At 34.5% G+C, this 12,094-nt stretch overlaps 1 protein-coding gene across 4 annotated transcripts in view; it reads right to left on the bottom strand.

Moving 5' to 3' along the window:
* LOC142351109 (nose resistant to fluoxetine protein 6-like) overlaps positions 1-12,094 on the bottom strand; it is a 107,623-nt gene that overhangs the window by 90,786 nt on the left and 4,743 nt on the right. For all 4 annotated transcript variants that reach the window (XR_012760942.1, XM_075403198.1, XM_075403196.1 and 1 more), the window contains one exon: positions 10,245-10,389. Coding sequence is in view for 3 of the 4 variants with exons in the window: in XM_075403198.1 (XP_075259313.1) it covers positions 10,245-10,389 (145 nt within the window). In the remaining variant the exon portion in view is untranslated. The remainder of the gene's footprint in view (positions 1-10,244; positions 10,390-12,094) is intronic.

Below are 12,094 nucleotides of genomic sequence, written 5' to 3'. Positions count from 1 at the left end.
CGCAATAGACAAGTGAAAGTTCGTTTAGAGAACATACCAAGTATTAGTAGTTAATGTGTTCAGAGTAGAATTTTCATTTTCGTCCAAAAAGTTGTCACAATTTCATAACAAGGACATGAAATTGGTGAAATTATAACTTTTGCATAGTAAAACCAAGATAAAATGAGTTAAACTACAAACAACTTGTTTTTCGCTGTCTCATGCACTTCCTAGTCACCCTTACGATGTTCAGTTAAGCGATCGGTAGATCTGAAGCCTTAGTCTTAGAATAACAGCAATTATTACTTTTCCCCCATGTATTAAGATTGGCTATAAACAAAAAAAGGTAGCCCCAAAAAATTAGCAAACCTTTTGTTAATTATTTCTAAATCACACGACGTTCTGATGCACAAACTACCTTCAGCCCAAAAATCATCAACCTTGCTATCTTAGTTATGAATAAATTCAACTTTCACGATTCGCCCATGTATTAAGATTGGTTATAGACTAAATACCTAACTTCATGAAATAAACGACAAAATAAGATATATTCAAATTAATTTTATGCCACTTTTTAACCTAGCTGCTATCGACAGACATCACGTAATACACTGTTTGTTTTCATTTTACAGGAATGGTCAAAAACACACATAATTTGTGCCCAAAAATCTGCTAATAAACGCAATTCTGTGCTAAAAATAGAGAACTTAGCGCAACATTTCAATCGTATCACAGTTTAACAACATGCTATATGGCACTAGTCACAGCTAGTGATTGGCCAATCAGAAATGAGCACACATATTTTGGTAACTTAACCCTGAAAACTACTATTTAAGAGCCTTACCCAAATTCAAAATCAATTTTCTCAGTTACCTTCTGAAATCAATTACTTCTTCTCTCTCAAATTCAGCTTTAACTAAACCATCTCTCTCTTTCTCTCTCTCTCTCTCCCTCTATTTCTCTCTGTCCGAAATTCTATCTTCACATTTTGCCCCTTTCAAATAATAACTTAGAAAATTAGAAAAGTTTTCAAGCATTTCAATTTGTGAACACCAAATATTTGCCACAACACATCTCCACAACACATATACCAGGTATCTCTGTTCAATATTGATTCTCAATTCAATTCTCAGTCACTAACTATAGCAGGAGTTCATAACTCTTTAGAGACTGACAATTCAGAAAGTTTCTAAATCCCGACAAACACTACCTAAACTAAACACTTTCATCACCAGTTAAACACACCACAATACACCAACACCGTAAAGACAATCAATCCTATTATATGACCGAAGTCTCATTCGACCAAAACGGTTTTCTTATTTCTCTTTCTATCAACCCTGATACACTTGTGAAAGTTTCCATTAAGGCAAATCAAAAGCTGAAATTTAATAGTGAGTTTAACACCTTAACCAGTTGTCAAATTTCTAACGAAGTAAGAACTGTAGTTTTCTGTGCTACTAACTCTAACGAAGACCCTATTGCTGTCTTCTGGGGAAAGTACAATCCTCAACAACTTAACAGTCTATTACTTCAAATTCATTCTTCAAGCCTAGTTGACTTAGACATTTTAAATGTCCCCTGTTTGGTTTTAGAACCACCAACTGATCAATGAATATTCCGCTAAACGATTATTGGGTTATAGCTTCAAGAACAACTTTCTCAACTTCCTACAGTCCTTATAACATCCCACATAAAATTCTGAGATATAATAACAAGTCAGCAAAAATTGATCGATCATATATTTCATATAAAGAAAACATTGTTATTTTCTTCGTTAAAGACCAGTTTGTAAACTTAGAAATAATTGTTTGTTGGACCCCTAACAAACCAGAACATATTGAACGCTTTCATTTCCAATTGAACAACAGAGACGAAATAGACCTTGATATCATCGAAGCTCCCTTTACTGTAGACCCTTAATCTATGTTACCACCTTCCCTCGAAACACAAGTTCTTACTGCCCTTGCATTCGACCCGCAATCGTATATTAGAATATTCCTCCTACAGAAAATATTGAAATTCGGAAATAAAACTGTAACACTTGACAAGTGTTTTGTTTCTAATCAACAGAGAACAGTTGCATTCTTCGTAACATCAGAAAATAACGCAAAATTTGTCATAATTTGGGTACCCTATAATCCTGCTCACGTTCACGAGCTAAAATATCAGATTACTTTCACGGATAATATTAACTAGAATTTGTTAGACTCACCTTATACTGTCTTCGTTTATTAAATGGAAGACGGCGAAATCAAGAAATCACCAGCAATAGACGAAAAAATAAACGTAAGTTACAAAATGCTTATTTTTACATTACTTTGCTTAACTCTGTTCCTACCTGTAGCAACTGATATTGAATCTGAAATTGCTCAGCGTATTGCAGAATTAAAATTCCTAGTTGAATATAACGATTCTCACCCACACTTCATAGAATGTGTCGTAAATAGAAATAATTGTCTACCTGAAGAAATTCCGTACCTTAAATTACTAGAGCCTCCTGAAAAGCTATTAATTTGGTCAAAACGCAACGTCTATATGCCACTATCACTGATTAAAGACCAGTTCTTTAAATAAAATTTTACTGATAAGAAAGCACTTCTTTCAAAAGTAGAATATTTTTTAACCTACATAGGAAACCAAATTTGTTCTGTTCAGTTTCTTAATTTTATTGCTATAATACCTCTTGCACTTCTCTGCGTTATAACTGCTGTCTATACAAAATATTTGATCTTTATTATATTTCTTGCATTATTACTCTTAACGTCTTTCACTGACGCCAGACCAATTGAAAAGATGAGTATCTATGAAAACACAGCTCCTAACCTTCATGTTAACCACTTTGATTGCTCAAAAATGATTTCAAACCAGATGTATTCTCTCAACAAAGTAGCACCTTGCGAAATTCGCCCTGATGAAATTAGCACTAATCAAGCACGAGTCACTCTCTACCAAAGAAATTATAAAGTTAAGCTAGAAGCAACTATGTGTAAAGCAACCCAACAGCAATTACGTTGGTTTTGCGATTCTTTTGACTCTAGCGGCATAGATGCCAGACATAATACTATTACTACTTCAGTTAAGCTTGATGCTCAGAAATGCAAACTTGCAAAGGAAAGAAAAAAGATAAAGCTTTCCCCTTCTTCTAGTTCAGTAGAATTCGATTTTGACAAATCTTTGTTCTCAAACTTTAACTCAGGCGATGTTGGAACTGGAAACAATGAATGTAACTCCCGAGGTTGGATTACACACTACACTTATGAAACATATATGCAAAATGTTAGCCTGAATGTAAACCTTAGAGATGGCACAGTTAATAACTGGCAAAATATACCTCTACCTTGTCCTTTATCAGCCGGAGGCTGCGATTCTACATCTACTGATCCATTTGCATACACTTGGGATGAACCCAATAATTGTCTTTTCACTATAATTCGCACTTTTGACGCTCAAATGATTAAAGCTAATGACAAATACTACATAGTAAAGGATCCTAAATTTACTTCAGCTCAGTCAGATTTCGACTTACAAAGCTTTATGTTCCAAGTTTATAATAAACCACAGTCTTTATGTAGTCATCCACGAATAGTATATCCTACGCCATATGATTCTCTATACATTAGTCTTCGTGACGGATTTGATATGAACACTGGAGAACCCATTCACAAATTTAAACCCGATACTGATGCTATAACTCTGAAAAATAAATTGTATTCCAGTGACAATAAAACAGTTGATACAACATATTCTCAAGTTTATGAATATATTGATTTCGAAGCACATCTTGGAACAAAAATTGACTATTTGCACTTTAATAATCTTCGGCAACTTCAAACTTCTACTCTAGAACTATTAAGAAATGACTGTGAATTAGAGCGCTCAACTATTCTTAACACTTTAATGATTTCTCATGAAAATCCGCGCTTAGCTGGATATACCTTAACAAGAAACAGATCTATGTTTCTCAAAACAAATGGCAATGTTGCCTGACTATATAATTGTCCTGAATTTCATTCACCCTTACAGATTCTTAATAAGTGCTATAATCGAATACCAATTCTTTATGAAGATGAAATACATTTCGTTGATCCGATTTCTAGACAAACTTTCACTGAAGCCGAAGAACAATTGTGCTCTGATAAACATTCAAACTTATTTCAACTAGATGTTGACGATGATAATTCATGGGTTGAACTAACCCGACAAATCACAAAAGTAAGAGGACCTGCACTCTTTAAACCACATATAGTTATTCAACAAATTGCGAATGTTATTACTGCAAGTAATTTTGCTTCTATCTACACATATAAAGAAATGATGTCATTCTGGAATTCAATAACTTTCAACTCCAATATGAAAGGAGTTCTCAAACACTTTACTAAGTCATTAATAGATAGCAGAGAATCATTTTCAAATATTTCAGGCACGAATTATTATAACTCTAGAACTATTTATCTAGATTCATTCATTTCACCGGACTTCTTTAATAATCAATTTGTTGAAACCTTTGGTAAAATACAATATATAATTGAGCGATGCGGAATATTCTTTGCCGCTTTCTTATTCATTAAGCTACTCATCGACATAGTCTTATGCTTAATTCGAGCAATGCAAATTAACAAAATTACAGATGCATCTATTCACTTTGGTAAGGCACTCTTTGCTGCCACATTTGATTTAATGTCAGTTCCAATTCTGACTTCTATTTATCAAGCAACTAATTCAGAGAATAATAACACTGATAAAAATAGAGAAAGGACGATGCGTGTTCCAAAATCTGAGATTACAACCAGAGTTACTCAAAGCCCACCTTATGATAATAATAGAATGCAAGCACTAACTCATGAGAATAAAAGTGGTTATCCAAACCTACATGATGAGAATAATAAAGACGAAAATATAAACGATCACAACGTTCCTACGTCTCCAGTATAGGATTAATTCCTCTATTACTTTAATTTCATCAAACTATATGATGATTATATAATACAGACTGACTTCATATTCACTACTGATTTACTTTAAAGGAGAATACAAAAAAATAAGAAAAAGAGAATACTTGCAAAATAACTTCAAAAAATATACTCTTAGAATAGAATAAGAGTAGAGAATACTTGATATTTCAGGAACTTTCTTCAATCCCTAACGAATTGATACCAGTCTTTCAGAAGGAACCTTGAAGTGGTTGGCCCGAATACAATACACAATCAACTTCTAAAACTCAATCTGGAGTTAAACAACTTGACAGACTAGTACAACCCACAACTCACGTTACCCCATCTACAACTTTTCTCTCAGCTATCAAGATTTCAGCAGTACAAACTCAAGCAACTAGTGCATATTCATCAACAACAGTTACATCATCCAAAAACCGCAGATACAATTGCAAAGAAACAACCACGTAAACAATTCATTAGAGAGACATTCAGCCCAGCGACACCGCTAGAAGTAAATATACCCAAGACAAACAGTACGGCACCCAACGTCTTAGCAAACACTACAACTACTCAATCGTCACGACCAAACTTTCTTAATCTTCATCATTTCACAACTAACCCCCTGCAAGACCGCCTACAAAAACAACATCAAGCTGAAATACAAGCTAAAACCCCCGGTTTTAGTGGACACCCGAACTACGATACAAATTTAATCTACCAGTTGCAACCCAACATCAATAGATTCAATCTCATTGGTTATTTGTCGAACAAAAATTCTTATCTACTAACTAATCACAACCTTCAAGGACAAACAATACAAGTCCCGTTTGATAATATTACAGCAAACCTCAATCCTCAGCTTGATACCTTCACTTATCAGGTACAGCAAAACTTTCTGACAGAAAGACAACGCTCTCAACAGCTCGAACAACGGATTACTGAGCTCCAACTGGAGATCGCAAATCTGAAGCATCAACTCCACATCCTCCGCTCATCACGTTGAGTACTCACGGAATGGAATAGATAAATTTGTGGTTGTTGATGTTCAGTACTTCCTTCATTACTTCTTCTTCTTTCTCCCGCGGTGAGGAAAATTATTCGTTAGTTTAAACGAACGCCTAATTATTAGTCATTTCGATTACCTTACTCTCTTTGATTCCATTACTAACATCAAGTAAAGTAATCCGCATTGAAACTATCTTCAATGATTACAATTAGCGCAATTTATGGTGAACAATGAGTCCATTCTTATCTTTAGATTGCAAATTTGATTTGTTCTCGCTTCTCTAAAAAAATCTATTCTTTATCTTTACCGATTTATCTTGCTTATGACATCATTCGATTGTTCCATCGAATTCCATAATTTATTTAATGTCTTACAACCTTTCAGTAGACGTTAAATATTTCAAAACATATTGTGATCTCGCTGAATTTATTCAATCGCAAGTTATTAAAACTTCGAAAACATTCTTAGTTGGAAATAAATTCTATACACCATTGTCAGTTCATTGGACATTTGAGTTACAAGAGATTATCTTATTCTTACAAGATAACAATTCTAATGAAATTGTAGTTTATTTTCATCAAGTTCCTGAGTACGATTTATTTGAAATTCTAAAGCTTATTCATACAGAAGAAATTCTTAACATCAATAATCTAAACTTTCGACCGCTCAATTATTTCATTTAAAATGTTAGTCTTCAATATTTTGGTGATCACGGATATAGAAATGTTACAACCTTTCGTTAACAGGTTTGCATTCATCGCCATACGCCATATATAGTTTAAGTACTATTTGGATCTTCCTGTCAATTCCTTTCAAAGATTAATGGGTCTTCCATTCTCCCCATTGACATTAAAATTGAATTACTGCATTATTCAAAATGAACACATATTTTGAAGGAGGTGTTGATATCGAATGGTTTAAAGATTATTGTCAATTCTCTGATCATGTTGAATCCGCATGGGTTAACTTTTCTAAACAGATTATTTTTAACAATAAAGTTTTCAGAATCTCCGAATTATATTATTCTGAATTTCAATGCGAAGTTATTTTATTTCTTGAAGACTTTGAACAAAAAGAAATGTTATTTATTTTGAACTGATGACAAAAAGCAAGATTAATTTTTTCTTAAAGCTAATTCATAATGATCAACTAAGTCTAAAAATAAATTCCTTAAACTATAGCTACAAAGCTTACTTCAATTGATTTATTCTTCAACAATACTCAATTAAAGATGAATTATGAAACGGAATTCTTTATTTGGGGAGTTATTTCAACAACACTAGCCCTTATGGTGTTGTGCGCAGTAATTTTAATTTCCCTATTCATTTACCTCGCTTGTCATTACAGACCATTAACTCAACCAGTATATTCTTCAACTTATATTATTCTATTATTCAACGTCAGATGTACTAGCAGCACAATTTTATAGAAAAACTTCAAAAGGTCTATTATAACGACCAGCCAAAAAAATTGGATCTATTATTTTGTACAGCCCTGTATCTTAGGACATCGTCAACCCTTCTTCAAGAGAGAACTCAGAAACAAGAAGCTACGATGAACTTTAGAACTCTAACCAAGTAATCTACCTCACAAACTTTAAATGCTTAATTATTATAAAATTAAGCTAAATAATTTATTCGATTATATAAAGTTTGATGTTTTGATTTAATACCTATGGACCGGGATGGGATGTACTGAAGTGTGCTACACTCAGTAACATTATTTGATAATCTTAGTGCTATTTCGAGAATTTACGTTATAGTGCGTGAATGATTTGGACAAAGTCCATTTTAACGTGTGAACAAATTATTAAGTAGTTTTGAATGAGCTACTATTTTAAGATCACTAACTAAAACTGAGAATACTATGACGTGATATTATCACGCCACACAGATAACACCAAGTTAACCTTGGTAACTCTGCCGACACTGTTATCTCTATCCAATAGGATACTAGAGAACCACGTGTCCGCAAGTATAAAAGGAGTTTGCATGCTCAACTAACAACACTTTTTGATCCCTGATAACTTCTGATTTAAAATCATACTCCCGTATTGCTCCCTTGCTCAATCTCAGCTTACTTGAGATATTTTTCTAACTTAGAGTATTTTGTGACTTGTTCTTAACTAAGAACTCTCTAAGTCATAAAATTTTAACTTAGCACAAATTTGGAAATCAGGTAAGTTAAACTTAACTTCTCTAACTTATAATTTAACATCTCTTAAACTCTATCTAAGTTACAAGTTAACTTAGAATAACTCAACCTGTACTATTTAGTGCTATCTCAGTCTTAACAACTTTAATTATTCTATCCCTTCATGCTCGGTTCATAATTGATGCTGTTTAACATAACTTATTAATTCATATTTGCATTTAACTTTCTTTAATACTTAACTATATACCAAGAGTAGAACCAGGGGTTGAACTCTCAAGTTATACATGTGGTCCCGCGATTAACCCCGTCGTTTAATTATCTAATGTACGGACCAGCAGTATATTCCTAGCAGGTTAGGGTTAGGTTTTGTGGGCCCCGAGGATGTCAATGCCTCACATTAACTTCGCTGATTTTACCGCAATTGTAAGATTTATTCTTATGACTTTATAACCCAAAATTGTACGAGAATCAGAAGTCGACTGTAACCGGATGTAAAATGCTTTGCTTGAATTGGTTTATGTGAAACTAAACATGTAAAACGAAGCAAATAGATCATTATAAAGAGAAAAGACAGCATACGATACGATAGAAGGACAAGAGGCTCTTAGTCGTATTCAGGTTAGTCTAAGTTTGACGACGTCCGACCTTGACAGTTTGAGCCGGCCAATTATTTAATGAAAGCGAATAACCTTGGCATAACCCCGGGCTACACCAGCAAATGAGGGCATTTGTGAACGACACTCATTGTTAATCATCATCTCTGGGAAAATTTAGATTTTGGTCAAGTATGGATAGTTTTGAATAAATTCCGCGGCTCTGGCAGCCACATTCGTGTTGTCGCGTTCATAAATTCTTGTCGGCCAAAAAAATCTTGCAATAAACTAGCTGAAAATTGACAGAAAATTTAAGGGAAAGGTAAACAATCCGAAATCGAAAGACTACCCAGGTTGAGGTGCCATCCGGAAGTGACCCCTGATCAGACCGTGCCAGACGAAAGTTACCTGATCAGACCCTGCCAGACCAAAGTATCCTCTGATCAGACTAAAGTGCGCTTGAAAAACCGTGTGCGCTCTAAGTGCGCTCGAAACTGTCTCTGATCAGACCTTCCCAGACGGAAAGGACCTCTGATCAGACCATAATCAGACCATTGTCCAGACGATTCTGCGACCATGGCCCAGTTCAAACCCAGACCATTGTCCAGACGATTGTGCGCTCAAAATCACTTCTGATCAGACTATTGTGCGCTCAAAAGTTACTCCTGATCAGACTATTGTGCGCTCGAAATCATCTCACCGCACGAATTTTGTTATAAACTATTCATTTCATACAAAATGATGTTTGCATTATTATATTCATCTAAAAAAAGACCATTCTAAAAGTATTATTGCTAAAGAAAACATAACCCAACTGCTGAGTAAAAAATATTTAGTATACATTAGTGCATATTTCAAACTCTATGGATAAATTTAGACAGTTTTCCATATAAAACATCGTATTCTACAGTTAAACAAAGTTTCCTTGTAAGGGGACTGACAAGTTCAATCAGTTGGACCCCTTTGGTTCTGATCAAAGACATCAGACTTTAGATCTGTCTGTGATCAGAATGCTGCTTTTTGTTGCCTCTTGACAGAGCCGACATCTCTCTGTAAAAAAAACAAAAAATCAAAAAAAAAAAATTCCGCTCGAAATGGTCTCTGATCAGACTAATGTGCGCTTGAATCCGCCTTTGATCAGACCATTCCCATCCTGAAGTGACTTCTGATCATACCATCCCCAGACCAAAGTGACCTCTGATCATACCATCTCCAGACCGAAGTGACCTCTGATCATACCATCCCCAGACCGAAGCGACCTCTTATCATACCATCCCCAGGCCGAAGTGACCTCTGATCATACCATCCCCAGACCGAGGTGACCTCTGATCATACCATCCCCAGACCGAAGTGACCTCTGATCATACCATCCCCTGACCGAAGTGACCTCTGATCATACTATTGTGCGCTGGAACCAAATCCCAGACCCTGTAATTTTGGTCTGGGAACACACCGTGTGCGTTGGACTTGGTCTGATCAGAGGTCACTTCCGGATGGCACCTGAGCCTGGGTACTATTCTAATATTTCTGATATCATTTCTATAAATAAAACTTCATCATTATAAATTAACTAACCTGAAAGCTTTAGAAACGCTCCACGTGACGTTGCAATTATAGTGAGTAGTAAAATAGTACCGAACACAAACACACCAATCACAAAGCCAGCGTCTGCATTGAATTTCTCACGACCAAGCGTGATTACATTTGGACGTTCTTCATTCTGGAAAAGACAACAGAGATTCCCGAAATGAGACGTTTATAAAAATGGTTTGAGTCTCCGCCAGAACGATTGAAAAATGCAGTGGGTGGCCGCATAAAAAATATCTTTGCTGCATATCCGGTTGAACGGTTTCACACGTTACTCATCAAGCTCAAATGTGGTTCATTTAAGTGCTCGTTAATGATCAGAAAATGAAAACAAAGCGGCTCAGCAATGTGCGATGGTACATAAGGTTCCGACCCCGCCCATACACAATTTCCGCATAATTGTCTACCAAATGAGAAACAGATAGAAAACCCGAAAATTATTTTTTGGGAATCCCAAAAAACCCAAAAAAGCCCAAGTATTGTGTATGAACAAAAAAAAATTGTGAATGAACAATAAGATAGCCTCCAAAACAAATAACTCAGTGGAATACAAATTTAAGCATTCAATTGTTGCGATATGCCAATATTAAGAAAGCGAGTCAAGACGAACAGCAAAATCAAACAACAATAACAACAACAAACATTAATTACATCAAAAACTTTTTGTCCGTTTTAAAAAACGAAATTTAATAACAAAGTCAACATACCGTCAGAGGAATCTTAAACTAAACAAAGTTACTTATAAATCACCAGAAAAGATATTGACCAGTCCATAAAAAGGTTTGGTTTCAATTAGACATAAAAGAACAAAAAGAGTAAAGTTAAAAAATTAGCTTCTTTTAAACAATTACCTTCAAAGTAATTAAAACCATTAGAAATCAAGTAAATTATCCCAAAGATTTACAATTACCAATGCTTCTATAGAAGGGCATTAGGACCTCTTCTTATTCATTTCTTTAAGCGGCTAAAAAGAACAACAAAAAACAACAAACAAAAATTCAATTGAAACTTGCCAGAAAACTCCGTCGAGCCATATTTGCGCCTTCCTCAAACACCGATAATGTAGTGTTTGGCCATTTATTAGTTAGCTAGGTAACAAGTAGACAAAATGAGAAAAGGGCAAAAGTATGTAATAATTTTCTTTTTTTTCGAAACGAAATTATATCTAAAGTCATGAAAAACATTAATTACAAAAAAAAAAATATTTCAATAAGGTCGTTTGTTTATCTAAAGGATTTCTTTGAAACTTGCAATTATCCAGAATAATTCTGGCGTCTACAAAACATGACAAAAATCAAATTAATTTACTTTTTTTGTGAAAAACCTGTGTCGAAGTCAGTAAGGTCACAACGCATTCTTTAAAAAAATAGATTTTGGGACATTAATCCCTTTTGACACCTTCCCTTGACACACCATAAGGACATATTTGACCTGTAATTAACGAGATTAGGTACCAAAAAGAAAAATAAAAAGAACAAACTCGCGAAGTTAAAAAGTTTTTTATTTTTAGTTTTGGAAAACGATTGTTTTCAAAGTCATGAAAGCCATCAGCTATCTACTAATATCAGAATAACTGCTCCTCTTTTTTTCCATAAAAAGCCAGTGAAACCTATCACTATACAGGAAATTTCATACAACTGAAGGGACAAAGTAAAAATGACAGTTAAAGACAAAATTGAAAAATTCAATTAATTTCTTGAAGAAAGAAGTGTCGAGGCCCTTAAAACGATAATCTATGTCTTTAAGGATTTTAATATGTTCAACTGTGTTTCATTTTGAACGCTAATAATGTGATATGAGAACTGTCTGTAATTTGATAATGTGACTAGAAAACGTGA

The sequence above is a fragment of the Convolutriloba macropyga genome, chromosome 12 (genome assembly GCF_964194025.1).
Source record: "Convolutriloba macropyga chromosome 12, txConMacr16.3, whole genome shotgun sequence".
Lineage (NCBI taxonomy): Eukaryota > Metazoa > Xenacoelomorpha > Acoela > Convolutidae > Convolutriloba > Convolutriloba macropyga.
This window is presented reverse-complemented; position numbering and strand designations above follow the sequence as displayed.